This window comes from Syngnathus floridae, chromosome 1 (genome assembly GCF_059516105.1).
Source record: "Syngnathus floridae isolate MCC-2025c chromosome 1, RoL_Sflo_1.0, whole genome shotgun sequence".
Classification (NCBI taxonomy): Eukaryota; Metazoa; Chordata; class Actinopteri; order Syngnathiformes; family Syngnathidae; genus Syngnathus; species Syngnathus floridae.
The window spans coordinates 17,441,324-17,464,852 of NC_142413.1; the positions used below are offsets into that span (position 1 = coordinate 17,441,324).

Sequence of the window (23,529 nt, forward strand, 5' to 3'; positions counted from 1 at the left end):
TTCGATACTCTTGTTTTTTTTTAAAAAACAAATACACAGTTTTTTTTATTTAAAACATGTTTATTACAGATTTACATACAGAATGTTACATGCAAATATTTGATGTATAAAAAACACACACAGAAAGTCAGCAATGTCATCTTGACTACAGTGTATGGACATGACTATTAGGACACCTGGCCATTGGAAGCCATTGGAAATAAAAATAAAACTTTTATTTTTTTATGTGTGATGTGAGATTCCTGTTATACAATTTCTGTCACTTTTGTTTTTAAATTATATACATATACTGGTGATATTTTTATATAGCAACATAAAATGCTAGAACTACAGACAAAGATGTGTAGAGTCATCCCTGGTTTTTGTGTTAAATGCCATTGCTCGTGTGATGCACATCAACGGGACATCATTCTCACAAACTCTGAAAGAAGCAAATGAGCAGAAACTAAATGTGTTGGGTTTAGAGACACAGTCACAAAAGGGAAATAGAATTCAGCTCTCACCCTCAAAGTCTACCAAACCGTCTCCATTGAGGTCCACGTCTCTGAGAATCTCATTTATCTCTCTGTTGGTCACTTGTTCTCCCATCAGCTTCTTCATGGCCTCGCGTAGCTCAGACAAACTGATCTGACCGTCACCATTGGAATCAAACTGGGCCCAAAGACAGAATCCATCATTTTTTGGAGAGAATTTTCAAACCAAACATGTTTTCAGCCGGAGCACAAAACCAAAAAATATGTTATTTTTGCAAATAATCAAGCAAAGCGCTCCCCCCCCCCCCCCCCCATAAAGAAATTCACATACTGCATAAATAGGCAAATTTGTGAATTCCAAACCACAAATATGCAGTGTTTCACTGCACAGTGCATTTGATCAAAACCGAACCACCATGTATAAGAAATAGTAGCAGAATATCCAGACCTCTTTGAATGCATCACGTAGTTCTTTCACTCCAATCATGTCTGCAGTCTCTGCCAACATTTTGGGTCCCATCAGCTCCACAAAATCCTCAAAGTCCACTTTGCCTCCACCTGTAGAACAGACGCATTTGACATTTTATTAAAAATCAGCAAAATTAAAACAACAACAAACAAATACATTCTGCTGAATGTGCTTGTGGTCCACTCACAAATTTGCTGACTCAATTCTATGAGCTCCATCTCGGTGGGCATGTATCCCATGGTCCTCATGCACTCCCCCAGGTCTTTATGGCTGATGAAGCCATCCTTGTTCTTATCAAACTCCAAAAAGGCTTCACGGAGCTCTGAAGAAACGCACATGTTTAAAAGTGCAAGTCAGGTAATCTTATTCAGTTTGATGGAGAAGAGGAAAGGTAGTATTTAAAAAAAGAAAAAAACTCACCATCCATCTCTTCTGGTCTCAGCTCTCGATCCTGTTGGAAGCAATGACGATCAATTTGAAAGGTCTTAACCTCTGTTGCTCATTCAACAATTTAATTAATAGGTTTATAACAAATATATTTAAGAATTTTTTTAATGCCATGATAATGGTGACATTGACCATGAACGGAGGGTTACAGTTACAGTTATAATTTCTTGGAAAACTTGAATTATTTCAGTAATTCGGTTTTAAAAAAAATTAAACTCATATAAACTCAAGCTTCATTGCACAAAATGTTGTAGATTTTATTTCATTTTATTTGTTGTCATGTGGATGCTAATAATTTAAAACTAAGGAAAACACAAAATTCACAATCTCGAGAAATACAAAATACTAGCACAAGAATCAATACAACTATTTTAAATGCAGAAATTAGGTAGGGATTAGATTTCTCAAAAGTATTTTTAAATGTTTTTTTAAACAAATCTGTATAATAGATGAGCAATTTCATGTAATTAAAAAAAAGTTCATTGATAGTTAAATAATATGTATGTAGAGACATTTGCAGCCCTTCAGATGCGTTTTCAAAAATCCGCATATAACACCAAAAACGTTAAGGATTACTTAGATTGCTTGCAAATTGCAACCATTCCATGATGTAACCCGTCTCTTGTACAAAGTTAGCCAGATTGGCCCCATGTCACCCCTGACCCCAACAAGCACAAGCACAATGGATGGATGGAATGGAAGATCAACCTAGAAGTGGGTCAGTAGTTTTGTACCACAACACACAAGGGGTGAGTGCCACACAATCAAAAGTCAATCATTTATCCATGGCTCGGAACGATCGACCCCAAAGCGGTGATGCGGTAGATTTTGGCCATGATGGAGGGCTGAAGATGAGCAGGGATGGGGGCGGTGGGTCACAGCTTGTTACGTACGAGCGTCAGCAAAAAGCCTTGCTTGAGAAAGATGCAGGCGGGGCCGGCGATGTTGTGCAGCATGTTGCTGTTCTTCACCAACGTCCCGAAAGGATTTTTGAACACATCCTCTTCCACTTCCTCGTCTTGCTCTTCCTGCTGTCGCACGCCCCTGAAGCCCCTCACTTCACCCCCCACTGACAACCCCTTTAGAGGCAGACCAGGTTGTTAGCCTTGTCTTCAGTCAGCCATGTTTGCTGACACATAATAACGACATCTTTCAGAGAAATTTTCATTTCAAGGAAACGTTGGAAATGTTTCTACTTGACTGGTTTCGAACCTTTTTAGTTCAAAATTACTGACAGGCACCGCAGTCATTAAAAGAGACAGTTTTCCCCAATTTAAAACTGATACAAGATGTGACAACTGTGGCTGCAACTATCGGATAGTTTTATAAGCTACGTTGTACTGATTATCTCACCAATTAATTGAGTAATCGGATAAAAGTCATTTTGCATTACTGAACACAGCAACGTCTTCTAAATGTGTTGTCGTTGTCCAATCGGGGTTGCCATCTTTGCATTTTACTGAAGCATCTGTGACGCCTGTGACATACTTTCAAGTCGACCCAGAGGATCAAGAATTAAAGCACATACTGTTAGCTTGCGTTTAGACTCTACCAATAGTGTGCCGGCTAGCTAATCAATAGCGCTCTTGTCTGTGACCCACTTGAAACCTTTGTGCCGACTGGGTCCCATGCCCTCACATTTATGATGTCTGCTCTTTGTGGATCTGACGCTCTCTTGAGTCATCTTGCGTCCAAATTACAGTCAAAAGTTGCACCGTGTTTGGAATACTGATATTTTAAAAAAAAAATGATTTTGAAAAATAATTAGTATGTCAAAGTCAAATTGCGAGGTCCCGGAGCCAACCAATGGAGATAAGGGGCATTATAAAATTAAAATTGCAGTTACAACAAAAACATAATGTCCATAACAGTATTAATGCAATGATAGTATTAAAAAGGAAATATTATTTTAAAAGCTGATTAACAACAATATTCAAAGTCATTTTTTATATGGAATTGCATTATGTTGTATGTTTGTCAGACTTGTACTCCATAACATGTCCAGGATCAAACTGCCAAATTTCTTAGGGTAGGATCAAGGGATGACAAACATACAACCGCTGGGGAATTACATTCCGTGATGCATTTCTTAATGTCCAGTCATACAACCCTTTTACTTTTAACCCACAAATCTTAGAATACACGTTTTATCGTTCAGTCATTTGTAATATAAAACAAACCTGAAATACAAACTCAAATGGGCTCTGACGAGTTTACAGTTCCCTTGGTTAAATGGCGGTCTAACTAAACCTGCATGCTAGTGTGCTATGTTAGTTCAAAATAAGGAAATATTCTATGCCAGTTATGATACTTAAAGTCTTACCGTCCTCATTTTTTCTTTCATGGATGATTTGGTGCAGTTGCCCATCACCCAAGCTCCCAACCTATATTCCTCTTCTTTTCTGCACTACTTGCCTCACACTCTTCCCTTTTGTCTCCTTACTAGCTGCTCGTTTCAAAACTCCAGCTGCTCCATTGTGGAGAAAAACTCCAAGTGTTCCCCCATAGTGTGATGATGTGATGCCACTCAGTGATGAAGAGTGCCTCTAATCTATGCCAGTAATCACAAGGCTGATTGACTCCGCCCACCTTTGCCCATCCTAGTGTCATTGCATACATGAACCAAAATAAGCGCCCTCAACCAAACTGGATGCTTCACTTGAGTGATGCATCTCTAATTCTCTTTTTACACTTCTCAACTACTGTAATCTCTCGAGCGTCTCTCCATCAATCTCACATATGTTGTATCAGCACCCAAATGACTTCATCTGCAGCAAGATCGCTTTTAGGGAGAGAATTAAGAGGGTAAAAACAGAAGGGGATTAATCGTTGCTGTATCAGATTGAAGGAGTGGATGTGATGATGAAAAGGAGAGCTGAAAGGGTACAAGGGAAAATAAAACAAAAAACAGCAAGAACTCTGCATCTATTTGCTATTTTAAAGCGATGATTGAAACACAATTTTCTCGTAATATGAGGGCTGGTGCAGCAAATTTTTTCACAAAAAAAAACAACCTAAAAAACTAAATAGAAAAACCCCAAGCATTTAGCATTTTGTATTAAGGGAGCAATTGTGGTGTCACCGATGCAGTTTTGTGTGAACATTGACGATGATGAATGAAAAAGGATAATGAAAAAGGACAAAAATTAAAACATAATGGTTAAAACCGGTCACGAGAATAGAAGATAACTGCTTCAACTTTGAAATAAGTAACCTGTACTGCATATCTTTTTTGGACTGGTGATGTATGCAAATCTTGCCACGAGAGGGCGCCAGAGAAAAAAGGGGACGTTCGTGTGTGTGCGTGTGTGCGTGCGTGCGTGCGTGCGTGCGTGCGTGCGTGAGTGAGTGAGTGAGTGAGTGAGTGAGTGAGTGAGTGAGTGAGTGAGTGAGTGAGTGAGTGAGTGAGTGAGTGAATTGAGTGCATGACTATAAATGTAAACTTCTTAATACCAGTTTGTTTCTCAAGATTGCCTTTTTGATTTTCTTAATACTTTTTTAAATATACTGTATTCATATTTAACAATTCAGTGTCATTTTTTCGAATGAAGACATTAAAACATTGTGATGCGTTCTTGGGGGATGTGGAACAGATAAATATTATTTCTATTCATTTCATTGGGAAAAATTGATTTTGAGATATCAATGGTTTAAGTTACAAGTATGGTGGAATGAATTAAACTCTTAAATTGGGGATTATGTTGCCGATCCCTGCCACAATTAATTAAATAAGCTAAGTAGAGAATGATTTTTAAAAGTTGGATGCATACACTTCATCACTAAAAATATATGGATTTGAGGTGAATGTATTAATTTTCACTACTAGGGTTGGCCATCCACACATTGAACACTATGGCAATAACGTCAGTGAATGAGTGTGTGCCATGGTCTGTTGAGTTGGAAATGAATGTAGGGGAGCGTATTACTGGCCAACAATTTTCTGGCTATGGCAATAATAACTGTTGTGACTCCTGCTGTCGATGATTTGAATCATTACAAGATGGGCCGGATTCAATTGGCATCCCCAGACTGGTGGGCCTCATGTGGCCTATGCTCTCACTCAGCGCAGGCTGCCACCTGATGATGCAACTTAGCTCTTTATTCATGATTGCATCTTACTAAAACCTTACAGTGAAAAGATTAGCATTAGTTCTTCAGGTGAATTAGCAATACTGGTACCAGTATCACTTTTGATAGTTACAATGCTTTCAAAATTGTGTGACAGTTAAATCAGTTAGTCAGTTAAGTCACTTACTTAATTTCCTGCCACGGTTTCGCTGTTTCAGTAATTTCATGTTGGTTAATCAACAACCGGTCTGGACTCATCAATGACTCACCCAGATGAGTTGAGTGGGAGACATACGTACGTACTGAGATCAGCAGCTAGCTCATACCATTATAACTGATTAATTAGCTGCTCATTTCCTTCTTATCGCATTTCAATTCATTATGTAAATTAGGTGTGTGTGCGTGCGTGTGCGTGCGTGTGTGTGCGTGTGTGTGTGTGTGTGTGTGTGTGTGTGTGTGTGTGTGTGTGTGTGTGTGTGTGTGTGTGTGTGTGTGTGTGTGTGTGTGTGTGTGTGTGTGTGTGTGTGCATTGAGTAAAGATCTGGTGTCAGATGATCAGCAACTGGTGTCCTCTAACAAGAGCTGTCAGTCAGAGATTGACAATGTATAGTGTAAGGGATGAGGGCCGGATGGGTTCAGTGGTAATTGATACTAACTATGTCGTCATTATCTGATCTTACTCATTTGACGTAGCCCAATATGCAAGAGCAAGAACAAAAAAAATACCGATATATTGGTTGGACTCAGGTAACATTGTCAGGGCAAACACCTTTGAGGCATCGCTTTCTGAATGATGGGCAGGAGAAAGGTGTCCCACCAGTCCAATCTGTTTATTTAATATGAAGCTTTTAATCGGATTGCAATGTTAATGTGCATGAATAATGATTATTTCTGCATTCTTTTAATTATTGGAGGGAGAGAGTGGCCCTTCAAATTTGAATGAACTATAGTACTTTGTTGGGTCTGTTCAGTGATAATGATATATTTGAAAAAAAATTCTCAAAGTTTCATAACTGTATTACATAACTTTATTACATTATTGTGGTAAGAATAACTGAAATTCAAACAAATAGTGAGAATTTTCAAATGTGTATCCCCAGCACAAAATATTAAAGAATGTGTCATAATATGTCAATTATTGGTGTTGTCAAGATCTGTCACAGTTCATTTCCTTGTTTTAATGTCATAGTTTCGGTTCACGTGTCTGTGTGCTCGCCCCTCCCCTCCTGTGCTCTGAATCAGTGTAATTGCCATTACCTGCCTCTTGTATTTAAGTCCTGTCTGCGTGTCACTCCCTGTCGGCTTGCTTGCGTCTTACGTCTTCTTCGTTCTTCTAGTTGCTTGTCTGTTCTCGTCTTGTTTTGTTTTGTCTTTCTGTTCAGTTATTCACGTCCCTAGTCGAGCATCTATAGTTTGTCTTTTGCGTTCGTTCAATTAACCCTGGTCCAAGCTGCATTTGGTCGCCCAGCTCCATTCACTTCATGACAGGTGTTGTTTTGGGGAATTGACTTTTTTTGCACAGTGTAGAAAAGATGTAGGGTGGGGTTTTGGGAGAATGGTGGAAAAGGAAAGTTACAAAGATCAAAACAATTGGGTGCGCTGTTTTGATGAAAGAAAAAAAGAGGAGGATTCACAAGCAAATTATGCTGGTATGAAGACATTTATGTAGTTATTTTATGTAGGGGCACTTGAAATGGAATTCTCTCGTGCAAGTGCTTTTTGACCCCATGGAATATCTCTTTTATTAGCCTCTCGCTAATATGTGAGCTTCTGGCCAAGATGCTTGCTGGATGGCTTTTCCTCACATTTTAGAAAAAAAATACAAAAGGGCCGGGGGCTGTTTGGAATTGTCAATAAAAAATTAGCCTCTAGCAAAGATGACTGATTTGAAGTGAGATTGAAGGTTCTCTACTTTTTTGCTTCAAATGAATTGACATTACATCAAAGTATGAGTGTGTGAGTGTTCTTGGAGAAATGTCAAACGCTTACATTTCCGTTCACTTTGTGTGGGCTGAGGGTCCATCAGTGCAAGCAGGAAATGAGCTCCTCATTAAGAGACGCTCATTTGTTTCCACTTCTTCCTGATTGTGCTGACACTCTCTCATGCTTATTTTTAAACCTGTGGCATCATAACTGACATCAGCTGTTTTTCTTTTTCTGGTGATTTCCTGCTGACGTGAGCATGTTACATCCTCTTCAGAGCAAGAGGGAATCAGAATGACTCACAAGCCATCTTAATCCCCTCTTGTTTTATTTATGTTGTTTCCAACACCACAATCCGTTATTTCTGAGCTGACAGATGCAACATGTAGGTACACAAATATGTTAAAGCCCTCTCTTGTGTCGCTGCCTTCTCTTGTGTCATCCTGTGAGTGACATAAGATGCGATGGGATGGCAACTGGCAAGCCAGAGTGCAATGGCTGCCAAGGTATGGCTGTATCATCATATCTCTGGCTGAGAGCATGACGCTATCTGTTACGGATTACACTTTCCTAATGTTTCCTAAAGTAAAGGAGCTTAAATCCTCACCGACACACGCTATCTCGCCCACTATGCACTGAGATGCAATATATTTGATGTAGCTGTTTTACCTAGTCATATAAGATGTCTGATGTGAGAGAGCATTCACTGCACAGTGGTAGAGTATCTCAATTTACTACAAGTAACGCGACTAATGATTTTTCAAAATGCAAGCCGTCATTCTGTTCGAGCAGATATTTGCGATAGGAACCTATATAGTAGCAAACCAGCAGCAGTTTTGTGTGCTAGTAAATAATTCTGCAAAAGGAGAGAAATTTCATGTTTTAGGGGTTTGACATTTACTGTCCAATCAAACATTAATCAAAGAAAGATACGTATGTATTCATCTAGAATTTTCCTTCTGAATATATTTCAATATGGAAAGATAATTTGAGATGAGCATGGTCACAAATGAAACTCATTATTTGAGACACCACTGTATAATGTGCAGTGCTTAACACTTTTATTAGACCCTGTCCATCTATTCATGTTTATGAAGCAGTTGCCCTAATTTAAAAAAAGAAAACATATGTTTTGATGGTTGAGTGTTGTGCGGAACTAATGTCTGACTTCTTAGATAACCCCTCTGATCTGGCTTAAGGAATTAAAAGTTGATTTCAAAGTTCTAAATGGTCAAATATCAAGAGGTCATTGGATTGGGAAAAGTCCATATTAAAACACTTAAGGATATTTTCTCTTTTTTTTTCTACAAATTTAATATGCATTTTATAGATTTAAGAATTTCATAGTGGCAATTATTTTTCTGGACAAATTTAATATGCATTTTATAGATTTAAGAATTTCATAGTGGCAAAGAGCACTCTGCTCCATTCACTTTGCACACCCTTCCCATATCCTGTTTTTCATCGTATTCTGGCCTCTCCAACGTCTTTCCCCCCTCTTAGATAGATGCCGTGTTTTACTGATATTAATAGCACTATTTGTTGTATGCAGCCTGGTTTTATTTAGTTAAGGGGGCAATGGAAACACACACCACAGCTGACAATGAGCTACCTGTCCAAACACAGAGTCCACGATAGGCAGCAAGTCGACAGGCTCCGACTGCTCCACCTCTTCTCTGCTGCTGTCTTTCCTTTGTGCTCCTTCCATCATCTGCTCCAGCCTTTCTTCCAACGTCTGCCCGTTCTCAGAGAGTGTCTTCGGGAGGTGATGCGGTGTGGACACTTGGATGTCTGGTGTAATGACTCCTCCCTGGTCACCGGTGCGCTTTCTCTGCTTCTCTACCTTCTTTTTGATTGCAGCCTGCACCTGTGGTGAGAATAGCAGATTGAGAACCTCAGGTCAGACTTGGTTTACTCTTAAAGGAAACAAATGTCACTTTTTTAAAATGACCCTCATTGTAATAATAATATCAGTTCTTTCTAAATCAATGTTCTTTTTCTTACACACAATGCAACATGAGACAAGATTTATGGTGTTCAAACACTCCTGCCCACACACACAAGGGCAATTAATGTTTTGATACGGATGCAGAAACTGCACGGCATCATAATTTGGTAATCTTGTTTAGCAACATGAAAGGTACCAAATACTAGAAAGACCACTCGGCATGTCTACATACACAATTCAAGTTGTATTTTGGTCTATTATCTTAAATATAACACATAATCCATTTAGTTTTCATTTTGTATTGCGCTTATCCTCATTAGAGTTGAGGTGGAGCCGAAGCCTATTCCAGATGGGCAAGATGCGAGATGCACCCATGGACAGAAAATTGCAAGATGAATATCGACGAGCATTCACACTCAAATTCACATCTATTATTATCATCATCATCATCATCCTCATCATCATCATCATCATCACCATCATCATCATCATCATCAATCATCATCATCATCATCATCATCATCATCATCATCATCATCATCATTATTATTATTATCATTATCATTATCATTATCGTTATTATTATTATTATTATTATTATTACTAGTAGTGGTAGTAGTCTACAACTATTGCATAACATTGCTTATCACCACTCCCCAGGTTTGAAATAAGGTCCATAAAAATAAAACCAAACACTTCTAATAAAATACTTGGATGGAAATCCATATCAGTGCAATTTTTTTTCCTAGTACAACATACCTAATAATTTGTGATTGTGTGTGTGGAGGATATGGCGTAAACACACACCTGTTTGGCGGTCCTCTCCTGTGGCACGCTCATGGCTGCAGCACCGCCTCCTGCAGCCGTCGACTCGCGAATGATCATGAACATCTCGATGTGACACAGGCACACGCACCCTCTATCTCCCTCTCTCTCTCTTTCTCCTGCCCTCCCCCTCCCTCTCTCGTCTCTCAGATGATGTCGTCTCTGTTTTTATTTTGAAAGTGCAAAAATCCAGTACAAATTTGGTTGAAAAAAGGTCATTAGATTTATGGCTTTTCCTCAACAGTTGCTTCTAATAGTTGTGCTGAAGCTCGAATCCAAATGTTTTCCCATCCTTGACCCTGTGGACCCGCTCCAAGTCGAGCGCTTCCTCCGCCACTGCGCTTTCTTCTGTATAAGTTTCTCTCTTCGTGGCTTTTTATCATCAGCTTTTGTCTTGGCCGCAGGATTAAGTTCCTGCACCTCAGCCCACAGTCTGTATCTTGCTTCCTTTTAGGTGACACCCTATACCTCCTGCGCTTTTAGGTCTCACAGTTTCTACCTGCAGCACACCAAAGCTGCTTCTTAACTGCCTCCTCTTTTTCAAAATAGCCATCTAGGATAACAGTCACTTTAGCAGCCACAATAGCCATCCTGCCTGGATTATTTTTTTTCCTTTGCATTGCTTATAAAAATTTTCACTTCACCAGAACTTCAATTTAGTAAATTCCTGGTATACACATTTCAATGAATTTTCCGAAAGTCCTGGTTATTTCCATGGAAAGTTTCTAACATCTGGGAATTTTTCAAACCAAACTCTCACCGCATAGTAATATTTTTATTTTCTCTCCTTTCGCTCTACATTTATCCGCCTTCAGATTCCCTTTTTCATATCCAAAGCCTTTGCTGGGACACAAATTGGATTATTTCCCATTCTCCTAGGTCAGCTATCCGTTTTGTTACACGACACAGATTTCCTGTTTTTTTTTTTTTCTGTTTGTTTGTTTTGCATGCAAACTCAGCTGCTATCAAATAATTTGCTTGGGCTCAAACACATCACCTCAAAGTGGTTCCTGCATGCATAATCTCATCCCACAAGCACCAGTGAGCACACACACATACATGAGCACAATTGACTGTTTCATCTCTATTTTTAGATTACAAAGCCAAGTATGTAAACACATTTTTAAATCCTGGGACGAGGCAAAGAGCTACTTTTACAGGAAACAGTGAAGTAAGCACACGGCTATTTAAAATTAGAGCTTGTATTTTTCGTGACATTTTCTCTACAAGGGTCGGCACTATTCAAAAATAGAGTAGAGCATTTGATTAACATGCATTACATGCATTTTCAGGCGCTGATAATCAATGTACCGTATTATGCGCCCTCAAAAATTAAACCACTTTGCTCCGCTACTGGAAAAGCAAATTTGGTCAAATCACATGGGGATAGATCTCCTCGTTGTCGTTTTGCCCTTGAACGATTTGGTCATGCTCTAACGTGACATAACTTTTTGTTTCTTGCTTTTTTTGACATTGTCCATAGGTGTGAATGTAGTCTGAATGACTGTTAGTATGCATGTGCCCTGTGATTGACTGATGACCAGTCCAAGTTGCACATTGCATCTTCCAAAGAATGATCTTGACCAGTGGTCTAGAAAATAGATGGATGTACAATGTGGCTCGAGTTACAGTACAAGTTGGCATCAATTAAACAAGAACTGGGTGTATATGGCACAGCAAACTGTGCGTCACAGTTATTGCTGAGTAACACGTTTTATCATGGCTTCTTTTTACATCTGTGTGATAGATGATAACATAAAACATAAGTAACACAATGCACATAGTAAAACGTGTTCTCTACTTGCACACATGCTCAGCTCCACAATCACATTCTCCAAAAGCTGAGTTGTGGTATATTTCTGTTTGCGTAATTTGCGATGGAAGTTTTTCAAGGAATTGATTTATGGATTAAACACATTTTGTGAATGTTGCCGTTCAGACTTTTGCCTCGTAGATAGTGTTAAGATTAGGGCTGTTTTTCCACACCAAATTCTTCCAAAAATTGTCTTTATGGAGCTTTTTTTCATACACCGGAATCAAAAAAGAGCCTTCTCCAAGCCCTATCACCCTAGCTGTAATTTAGTAGCCAGGGCTTGTGTTACTGCGTGTTAACTGGCCTGCAGTGATATCAAATTAGACATCAAGACACCTTGACTAACCCTGGAGGCCAATAAAAGGACTCTCCAATCAGCCATGAATAATATACACATTCTTCTTCTCATTATTTATTTGTTTGCATTGCAGGGGACAGATATCCAATTGGCTCTACTAGCCCAAAAGTTATTTATCAAGCTGGCACTGGAAAAGTACGTAGAATGCCATATGAGGTGACATCTAATCAGTGGATTAACTTGGATATAAGATATTCACAGCAGTAGGGTGAAACTATAAACAGTAGGTTTACCCCCGTAATGGTTTTTGTTACAACTCTGCCTCGTCTATGTGAATACGTTATAACAGTAACTCACAAAAAACATTGTGCCTGATAAATAAAGGCTCACTTAAAGATGTACACACGACTAGTATTACTACATGTGAATCAGTTGACGTTAACTCGTGGAATTTTGGACTGTCACGAGTAGTACTGGTACTACACACTGCTGTCAATTAAGACATAGCAGTAAAATGTTGTTGTCCTACTAGAGAGCAAGAGTTGTCCCACTTGTGAGGACTAATAGCATACTAATACATGGACCTCAATTTGGAGCTCAATGAGCTTTTTGTCCATTTAGTGGGGGGGAAAATACCAGTGAGAAGGTTGTCCTATTAGTGAGCTGGATTTTCATAATTGTAAGGGCAAAAAAAGAAGTCTAAATATATTCATTGTAAACTGAAAATCAAGGATTTTGAATTAAGGCCCAAATTGAAATTCACAACTTGAAAAAAAGTGACACAGAGCATGGATTAAAAGTTTTAGTTAGTTAAGAATTTGAATAATAATGTAAAACCCAGTATACGAGCACATTGCACAAAAATGAGTCCTAAAATTCAAAAGCCATCCTGGTAACACATTTTTTGATGTACTCCCTCTTATTCTACATTCTTTTCTTACCCCAAACACCTAACTCCCAATTGAGTTACTGCCAATTTTTAAATCAGTTTTACGTTTTAGTCTCTTTTGCATTGCGCCTCGTATAGCAAATTTCAGAGATGTTTGTCTAAACATGAGCCCCAGAATCTGCTTTTTTGGGCATCCTCTTATAATGAACATGGCCATTCAATTTTATGTTGAACAACGTTTCAACATAAGCACGTTTTGTGAGTTCTTAGGGGTCATGTTTGAAATGCGACATCGAAAATACGATCATGCATTTTCACCAGCATAATCATGTTTTTGGGCATGTTAACGGACCCCAATGGCAAAAATATGAATAAATACTGATTGCAAGAGTGTTGTTTCCTTTATTGTGCTATTTGCTTGCTTTTGTCCTTTTAATGTTGCTGATGGTTTTTTCCCTATGCACATTACAGTGAACCCCTGCTATTCATGAGGGATAGGGACTGTACTATAATTCCCTATACTGATGCCATTAAATGGTGGCAAATTACTACTTTTGGTCTAAATAATGCTCCTCAACTCACATCAATACTAAGACACCAACAGCAAAGGAATACTGTCATTTGTCATGTAAGTTTTCAGCAAATAACGGAGTATAGTTAAAAAAAAAATCAACAAATAGGTTAGTTTGCAAAAACCAAAACGCAAATATGCGGGAGTTCACTGTCAACATGAAGCTTTTCGCAACACATTACATTGACTCAGAAATCTTGTTTCAACATCTTGCATCTAAATGTGCTGATTCAACTATCCCCAGTGTGGCGTGACAATGGTCAGCGGCTCCCAGTTATAGCCTTTAATAATAGGCCAGGGATTAAAATATGGGTAAACTGGCTCGTTGAATTTGGCATCGTAGAAGGTGAACAGGTGGCTCATGTCTCCGGCGTCGTAAAAGGCCACCTCACCGCGGCCGCAGTCCAGATAGACGCCCACCCGCCTGGGAGGTTTGGCCGGATACAACAAACTATCCTCCTCCGTGTCCGTGCATGCTTCATACTCGCAGGTGCCATCTCCGTTGTCCCTCAGCACCATGGTCCAAAAACCGTCCTCTGGGCAGAGGTTGATCTCATCCTTCCTGTTGACGGAGGCTCGGGCCACGCCGAGACCCCACGCCGTCTTGGAGCCCACTTCCACCTCCCAGTAGTGTCTGCCCGAGGAAAAGGCCTCCGTGCCTAGCACGATGTTGTAGCGAGTAAAGCGTTCCGGGTTGTTGGGCAGGTTGGGCTGGATTTTACCCACCTGAACCCTGGTGCGACATGAGGAAACCCACAGGCAGGGGTAGGCCGTGTTCGGGTCCAATGACACCGCGGTCACAGCTAAGGATATAAGGGAAAATACATTCTCACTCACATCAAAACTCTAGGCCGTGCCATGTGTGTGGGTTTGTACCAGGCTGAAACACTGCCATCATTTTCCTCCAGGTCCTGTACTGCAAAGGTCCCACAAACTCTCCAGACTGCAGATCCACACTCACCTCCGGGGGGCGCTCAAACAAGTTCTCAGCCCTGGAAAGTCAGAAAGAATGACAGAGAATTCCAAAAGCGACAACCGAAGCCAAAAAATATGAAGGTAATGTTTATTAATAAAGCCAATGATGAACAAAGCTGGACTTTCTTTATTCATAGCTCTTTGCTCAGGACCCCGAGCTGCAGTCATGAAGTTTTACTTCCTGACTACCATTGGCACAATACCTGCCTTTATACTTTGCCACGATCAGGTGAAAATCAGCAGCAAACTGCACTCTGCTGTGGGTGTGTTTGCGCTGGTACAGTATATGATTAGTTCAATACTCTTTGTGAATAAGACATTACGGCAATGCAAATTGCAGCTGCAAATGAGTGGCCACAGTTCATTCTTTGTGATTCAAGCCCTCTTAATTGCTTAATTCCTACTACCTTAGAATTTCCAGAATAAATCATATTTGCTTTAATCTTGATCCAGAAATAAAAATAACCGATTTTACAACATTTTTCACCCCAAAAAGTTAGATGTTTGCTTTTGCTCTTCAATTAAAAGACTTCAGTGACTGTTCCACACTCTGTAAACTGAGGTCTTCTATGGACTACTATTATAACTTGCAGCTGAGCCTTAATAGTGGAACACTGAATTTTCCCCATGGGATCAATAAAGTATCTATCTATCTAATGAAACCTCTTAATTTTGATAATTATTTCATTTCACATGATTTTAGACAAGGTCTTTGCCCATGCCTTGGCCTAGGTCAGTCTGCCCTCTAGTGGCGAATTAGCTGCAGTACAAGTCAAGTTGACCTCAAAACGGTGCATGAATGATGAATTAAAAATGGTAAGAAAAATGTAATCTCATAGAACACAAAAAAAATCATCCATAATTACAGTGATGGTACTCACCCGCCAATAAAATCTTTAATTCCCTAAAACAGAAGGAAATAAATGCAGGTTTGTAACACATCACTTCCTTTGTACTTGCATGATGGCGTAACGCATCAACATTCAGTATATACTGACATCACTGAACATCTCCGCTCTCCCACCTTGAGTTGCTCAGGGTTTTCTTCCTCCATCAGTTTGAGGCGAAGCTGGTCAGCGGCGCTTTCCAGCTGGCTGCTTTGCTGTGTGGCCTCTGTGAGCGCCTCCTCCAGCTCATTGAGCTTCTCCTCCTTTTGCTTCTGCAGTTTCTGCTTGATGCGATCCTCTTCCTCCTGGAGGAACTCCCTCAGACGGCCAAACTCCACAGTCACCATGTCCTCCAGATCCCCTGATCGCTCCTGAGTGAAAAGAAGCCACACATGCACTTGAAGTGAAATTGGATCATTGGCAAAGTTGTAAGGAATTACTGCCAGTGCTATAGCAGTGCTTTCATATACAAAATGCTGCCCTTCTGAGGATATACTGTGTTGGTCAAGCATGACACCAAATTAGACACGAAACACCAAAAACAAACAGAAAGACAAGAAGAGGAAAGTTGGCAAACTTCCCCTTTTATGTTGTTTACTCACATCCTTTCATGCAAAGAGAAATAGAAGTGAAAATAAGTGAATGTGCATTAAAACTGGGTCAAACAACAGAGGGGCGTGACAAATAGAGTTAAGTTTTTAAAGGGCAAATATGAACATTTTTTCAGAGGCGTAGTTTTGAGCCAAGATAGTGTATGTATGTAGACTTATCTGGTACTTTTCAAACAGTCAACGTGCTACTTACGCTCATATCTCTGTTCAACACATTCACGCACACACACACATTACTCTACTTTGAATGACGATGAGTAAAAAGTAATGAGTAAAAAGCAGTCCAGCCGAAATGAAGTCAATGCGGCATGCAATTCTAATTATGTCCACTTGGCTACTGCGTGTGCGTGTGTCTGTGTGTGTGTGTGTGTACGTGCGTGCGTGCCTGTGTGCGTGTGTGCCTGAGAGTGAAAGACATGATTTGACTTGCTTATGTATCACATCCATTGCATCATGTCTGAGTCTCCATGTGCATTTTGCAAGGCCGTTCTTGTTCAACTATCACTGTGTGATGTAATTGTGAGGATTTTAACGGCGAAGTCAACCCCCAAATTTTAATATGTTCTGTGTGCCCCAACTCACCGAAACACAGTGTTCAGTGTTTCATTTGTGGAATATGAATTGAACAGGCAAAATCCACCTGTTTTTATCCAAGCGGATGTTTTGCTATGTGCTGACTGAAAATTGTCTCAGTGAGATGTTCATTTGTGTTTTTAATTAAGGCAGCCCAAGGAGGACTCGTGCGAGTGGACAAGGCTCGTTGTCATCATCCAAAAACATACCTTAATGAGAAGGATTTTTTCATTAGTTTCTTTATGGAAAAGTGAGGCATCCTCCGACTGCTGCTGAACTCTCTCCAGAGCCACAGACAGTTTATCCTGCAGGGAGGAAGAGACACATTCAAAATACTGCAGAAATAAACTGGATTACGGATAAGCTCCGCCCACCCCCACCTTTCCTCGTTGAAAAACACTCCTCCTTAATGGCACTCATATGACACAAGCCTAACTAAGGAACTAAGATAAAACTGCCATTTCAGCTCCAGTTAAAAAAAGAAAAGAGAAAAAAAGTCACTTTTCATCAGAGTGGTCCAAGAGGAGGAGTTGTCAGACCTCACACTGGCTTGCTGAATTCCTGTAAAACACTCAAGTGGCTGGAGGCTGCAAACTGGCTGATCTGCTTTTTGAAAAGCATTCAAACCATCCAATGGTTTATGAAAGTCCTGGTTGTCAATGCCAAAAGAGACATGCGAATATAATTACAAAGTAGGTCAGGTTGTCAATCAGCACACCCATTATTTTTTTCCCAATTTGTAAGTAGCAAAGAATTTATTTCTTTTTTATTGAGAACAGGGATACATATACAAGCTAGTTTTTCTAGTGTCACTACAGCAAAAACCTTTGTATACACTGCATGTGTGTATTAAAAAACATGTACTGTATGTGCGCATATATGGTGCCAAATATGGTAAATTTCAGATTATTTTAGCAAAGCAGTCCTATTGGTCTGTCCCCAAGTCATCTGTTATTTGTATGCATTACTAATCAACTCAGTGTTGGAACTAGCTTACACACAATTCTTTTAAAACTTGCACTTTTGAACTGGGTGGTGCTGCTCACGGTAGACTTTAAATTAAATTAAGGCAAATTAAAATTAACCTAATTACATTGAAAAATACAACAAAGTAATTAAGAATGAATTTAGTCCAGACCAGGGGTGTCACACTCATCTGTGTCTTGGACAACATTATAGTTATGGTTTTCTGCAGAGGGCCATGATGACTGTGAAACCATGCAAATATTTAATCTCCTCATATTATTATTGTATATACACAAGAACTGATGGATAACTTGTTTTGAAATCTGTTGTTACGGAAAATAGTTTGTTCACCCATTATTCAATTTACCGTGAAAAAGGGATCAACAAAAATTGCTTTCAAAATCTGTTTTGTTTCAAAATTTTGACGCACAAGGTTTGCTTCATCGATCCACATAAAAAGAAATGTCAGGCCAAATCTGGCCCCTAGGCCCTGAGTTTGAAACTGTGGTCTCGCATTGTAATGTGTTTTTCCGTTTTAAATGAATAAGTAACCTCTACTTTATGTGGCACTTACACATTAGAATGATTGTGAATACTGTTTTCATGGAAGAGGTTAAATTGTTTGAGTTACACCAAAGTTTTTCTTAAATTATGTATTCAATGATTCTCAAAGTGTGGTACAATTACAACTTGTGCCAAATAGCCTCCCTCTAGTGGTATATAACAGAATTGCTAAATTAAATGCATATAAATCTGACTTTCAAATTTAAAAACTACATCTTTAACCTAACAGAATGAAGCTTGTGGCTATGCATACAGTGTGTTTATAACCATTTAGAGCCAGTACATTATGATTTTTAATGATGTGCGGTACTTTCTAATTTTCCAGTGGAGTACATTTGAGAGAAAGAGAGCGATACCGCATACCTTATAGTTCTCAAAGGCCTCGTTGATGGGGATGACATTGTGCGTCTTGTGGTCCCGGGACATGCCACAAACTAAACATATCGGCAGCTGGTCATCCTCGCAGTAGAGCTTGAGTTTCTCCTCATGCTCCTCGCACATGTCCATTCCGAACAGGCGCGGCCAGTGTCCGACGGACGAGGCGATGCTGCTCATGCTGGACCCGGGTTCTCGCTCCTCCAACAGATCTTCCGGGACCCAGCCGGGTGGCAGCGGCAGCGTGCCTGCCCCACCCGCGGAAGCGGCGGCAGAGTCCATGGACCGGGCTCGACGCACGCTGTCCACCACGTTACACAGGAGCGAATTGGGCCGCAGTTTCCTCGCGCAAGATTTGCGGCACTTTGGGCAAGTGGACTGTTCTTCCGCCTTGGCCTCCCAGCACTGAATGATGCAAACTTGGCAGAAGTGGTGCCCGCACTCGAGGATGACAGGATCGCGGAAGAGCTCCAGACACACTGGACAGGTAAGTTCCGACTGGAGTTCTTCAAGTGCGCCGGCCTCTTCCATTGTCCTCCCGTGTGCACATAGTCCTCACTCGGAGACAGGAAACTCACTCGACTTGTCCTTTAGGGTCTCTGTGGACTTGTCAATGCAAAAGTTGACTCCAGGGTAAGAGGCAGAAAAGGCGTGGCCTGAGTATGTTTTTTTTTTTTTTTCCTGAACCAACCCCACTGAAGACGTGCAGCAACAGGCTTGGCGAGTGCTCCAGTTGCTGCTAAATGCCTCATGACAGTCACAAGCAACCGTTAGAGGGAGATATTTACAGCAGAACAAGTTGTTCTTTCAAGGAAGTATGCAAGCTCACAAAAATAGAAAATAGCATATTTGTGAATGGTGGGAAAATTATGGACGTGCTTAAAAACCACTGAGCATCTACATTTTTATTTTTTTCCATTAGCTGTAACAATTAGTCAATGATAATTCGTACCCCAACAAGACAAACCCACGCGTTGAATCTGAATTTCCAGTAATACAATAATCAGGGCACGAAATTAACATTTGTTATATTAAATTCAAGTATCAAAAGATGCAAAAACTAAAAACAAAATATCTTTTGCACATCATTTTCAATCTATATTCAGTCAAATACACGTAATGTCAAGATATTTAATGTTCAAAGTGAAATTTTTTTTACGAAGATCCCAAGAAGGGTTATATGTGGCTTTCTGGAAAAAGACATATTTGCTTTTAGGCACCCCGGTGATTGTCACGTTTTTTCTCTACCGCCGTCAGAGAAGGCCTTCCAAATTTCTTCAGGAAGTCTTTATCTTCTGCAGAGAGAAGCATCGACAACCCGAGTGTTAAGGTGGAGAATAAAAAACAAAAATTCCGACTCAGCCGTATGAAGCTTGGTGAATGACACAGTCAAAACATCTTACTCAGCAGGTTTTATTTGGGACTGTAACAAATGACAAATCTCTGTTCTTCCCATCTTACATAATCACCAGGAAATACCAAATTATCATCAAAGGTCCTACGGGTATTTTTCTTCACGATTCGTTTACATATCCAGAATGTTTTTAGATATAGAACATAAACTGTCAAAGTCTGCACAAAAATCTTATAAAAGACACATTATTGTCTAATGTGTAAAATTATATTTTTAATAAAACAAACAAACACACACAAACAAACAAACAAACAAACAAACAAACAAACAAACAAACAAACAAACAAACAAACAAACAAACAATATTCTACTGACAGCAACAGCTTTGTAATGACCTCAGTAAATCCATTTTAAACCCATTTCTTCATTTGTAAGGGTGCTGTGAAAGAAATCAAATGTGACTTAAATTCAGACATATGCTGATGCCAACACATTGGGTCGTGTCACATATTCTACTCACGTGACACGACATGGGCACGCCAACCTTTTGCTAGATTTCCCACATGGTTGTCCCATCTTCTTTCAACAATACATACATTTAGGAACTAAGTCTGGAAGAGGTGTCAGAAACAGAGGAATTCCCCCCAAATAACAGAACGGTAATCAGACAGAGTTCTTACGTATTTAGGTCATTGATGTGTGATTCCCACGATAAGGGAAGTTTTGATGACTAAATGTAATAGAGAGTTACAAAAAGGAAACTAGACAGGACAAAGAAAAGCCTCTCATGAATGTGGCACTTACGTCATACACCCTGAGCAAGAATACCCTAAACTCAGCCCTCCCTCCACCAAAGTGACCTAACCCTGGACATGTTTGATATTCGATTAGTTCGTGTACTGATTGTTAATTGCATACATCAATGGTGTAGAATTGAGTCATGGCTCAAGTGACAATTCTAACATTTTACTCAATTTAGATATGTGTCATGGCAGCCTAAGCAAAAACAAATCATGGAATCAGATCAGAATCAGGCTTCTTCCAAAATCATACACACATTTAGGAGCCAAAGGGAGCACCATAAAAGATCAGCTCGGTATGTATAGCACATGTATAACACATCACGACACTTGCTGCCAATCATAACTTCAGCAAAGGCACAGACAGTTAAATTTAATTTGGCTACATTCAAGGTTCATCCATTATAAAATAAGCAAAACAATTGCAGGCAGCTGCCTGAGAAGTAATGTGGCAGTTCATTTAAATAAATGGAGGGAAGAGTTATGTATAGCGCTTAGTATTTAATGCATTATTACTTATTTCCATGTTGTCACTGTCTTGTGTTTTGTATTGTTATGCATGCTTTCCACCTTATTATGGTGACAAGGCACTTGTTTTTTACACCTTAACTCTACTTTCAAACCCAGCTTGTAGTAAACGTAAGTGATGTCATCATGACATCTTTGATTAAATGGTGAAAGGAGTCTTTATAATACAATAAAGAGTCATTGTTACAGCGGCAGCGGTTGTGAAAGTGTTATCAAAATAAAGTTTTGTCAAATTTACCAACCTCAATGTCTTGACTTTTGTAACGCGCCTTGCTAAACTTTTCTGAGGTTAGTGACACTGTAAGGATATTCTATAGTTCCCAGAAGACAGAGTCTGCTGGTCAAGAGGGGAAATTTGCAAACCAGTTTGGGGGCTGGGTCACCCAGGGAGTTCCTTCTGTCTGCATATAAAGGAAACCCTGATGATCTTCAAATGTATCTCCCTCGTAGACATTGAGCGCAATGTCTCATTCAACCCACATGCGTTCCTCCATTGGAGCTTTATTTCTGCTCTTGAGCTGCTTTGATAATCTGGTCTTCGGAGAACTCAGCCAGGACTTCTCCAAATGTCTCGGTTTCTTCTATAAGGGAATGCCACCGAAGGGTGTAAATGCAGTGGGATACCAGCCCATATGCCAGCGCTTTAAGAACCAGTTCCGCTTTGCCAGCATGTACCAGCGTCAGCATCGCACGCCTTTGTACTCGGCATATGTAATCAGCTCTGCAGATGGGAAACGGCCCACTTCTGCCTGGATGTATGAGCCGCAGGTAAGAAAAATGAACACTGAATTCTGCTTCATTTCGACAAAGAGACTGTAGTACTTTTCTGCCATCTTGGCACATATTTTTGCCAAGAAAGTAGTCAGTTTGATTTCGACAGAAGCAATGTCTTGTCATCTTCTTGGGTCAGATTTGTGACAAGAAACTATGTTTAGATTGATTGAGGCTCTTCATTTAGAGAAAAATAGTTGTTTAGCACTATCCTGTGACACCTTGAGATTACCAAGAAACTACACTACTATATTGAAATGAGTTTAGACACTTGATTTTGACTAAAGCTGTGCTTTGACAACATTTTGTGGTATCGATAGGCCTTCCGAAACCTTTAAAGGAGAGCATCGATGACATGCAGAATTTCATCATTTGCTTTACAAAACATATTTTCTCCCATGCTTGAGACTTTTTTCAGTATAGTGAATATTTTAGGTTGTATTCTTGAAAAACTAATGTATGCTCCATATAATTAAAAAAAATAAAGCCCATTTTAATTCCCAATGTACCCAAGCAAATGAGTGCATGTACTAAGTTAAACTGCAGAAACGTTTCATTTTTCTGAACGACTAAAATAAAGTGCCCTGTTTTTTTGTCAATCAGTTAGCCTTTTCCCGCGCCAGCCCTGAAATGAAACCATTCAACATATCAGTGGATCAGAACGTGATGGAAAGTCAAGCAGTGCTTCAGGATTACATGAATTCCAACTACACCCGGGGTCATCTCAATCCCAGCATGCACCAGAACACCACAGAGGACCGTGTGGCCACGTTCACACTGACCAATGTTGTCCCTCAGCAGGCAGGCTCCAACTCGGGGCCCTGGAATTCCTGGGAAAAAGGAGTGCTGAAGAAGTTCAAGGCCTTTTGTGAGGGTCCCATGTACGTGATTACAGGAGCCATGCCTTATGTGAATGGAGCTCGTTGGATCAAAAACAGGGTGTCTGTTCCCGAGTACATGTGGTCCGCCTACTGCTGCCCGTCTTATAAGGCCAAACTCCCTCGGGATGTCCAGCCACTGTTTCCAACGTATGCCGCTGTAGGCAGAAACGACCGCAACAGTGGTGAGGAGATTGTGCCGGTGAACCCCAAAACAAGAACCTCCTTTCGGGGCTACGATGTGAGGAGAATGCCTCTGAACATCCTGGAGGGCATCCTGGCACAAAGGGTGAACATGCCCATCAGTTTGTTTGAGGGTCAATGTCAGTAGCTATGCATACTGCAAACGACCCGGTCTGTGATCACTGTCTTTAATCAACATAATCATTTTGTTCTGAATTGCAATCATTGCAATGTAGTTCTGAAAGTAATGCCTGACTGCTATTGATCTTACAATAAATCTAAACTGCAAAGAAACAACATCTGTTCCTCCCCCACATTCCTATTTTATCCCAATCATTTT

General features: G+C 40.0%; 3 protein-coding genes across 5 annotated transcripts; 1 reads left to right on the forward strand and 2 right to left on the reverse strand.

The window, feature by feature from the left end:
* Positions 1-62: 62 nt before the first annotated feature.
* On the reverse strand, positions 63-10,241 carry LOC148404365 (calcium-binding protein 1-like). 3 transcript variants are annotated; one of them, XM_088380008.1, is made up of 7 exons: positions 10,136-10,241; positions 8,993-9,247; positions 1,363-1,393; positions 1,130-1,264; positions 922-1,031; positions 504-651; positions 63-421 (listed from the first exon to the last, which is right to left on the reverse strand). In XM_088380008.1, the coding sequence occupies exons 1-7, from the start codon at positions 10,217-10,219 to the stop codon at positions 396-398; spliced, it is 789 nt and encodes a 262-aa protein (XP_088236134.1). In that variant the 5' UTR covers positions 10,220-10,241; the 3' UTR covers positions 63-395. The 3 variants fall into 3 exon arrangements, with proteins under 3 accessions (XP_088236134.1, XP_088236143.1, XP_088236151.1); XM_088380017.1 differs by lacking the exons at positions 8,993-9,247; positions 10,136-10,241 and adding an exon at positions 2,283-3,695 and having other exon boundaries at positions 67-421; XM_088380025.1 differs by lacking the exons at positions 8,993-9,247; positions 10,136-10,241 and adding an exon at positions 3,713-4,393 and having other exon boundaries at positions 70-421.
* A 2,811-nt stretch (positions 10,242-13,052) lies between these two features.
* Positions 13,053-19,389, reverse strand: LOC148404366 (nuclear factor 7, brain-like). The gene is made up of 6 exons (XM_088380084.1): positions 18,664-19,389; positions 16,980-17,075; positions 15,724-15,957; positions 15,581-15,603; positions 14,601-14,716; positions 13,053-14,527 (listed from the first exon to the last, which is right to left on the reverse strand). Exons 1-6 carry the CDS (start codon positions 19,204-19,206, stop codon positions 13,959-13,961), a joined length of 1,581 nt encoding a protein of 526 aa, XP_088236210.1. The 5' UTR covers positions 19,207-19,389; the 3' UTR covers positions 13,053-13,958.
* A 2,195-nt stretch (positions 19,390-21,584) lies between these two features.
* Positions 21,585-23,486, forward strand: LOC148404367 (endonuclease domain-containing 1 protein-like). Its single transcript, XM_088380096.1, has 2 exons — positions 21,585-22,125; positions 22,732-23,486. The coding sequence occupies exons 1-2, from the start codon at positions 21,820-21,822 to the stop codon at positions 23,335-23,337; spliced, it is 912 nt and encodes a 303-aa protein (XP_088236222.1). The 5' UTR covers positions 21,585-21,819; the 3' UTR covers positions 23,338-23,486.
* Positions 23,487-23,529: the final 43 nt, after the last annotated feature.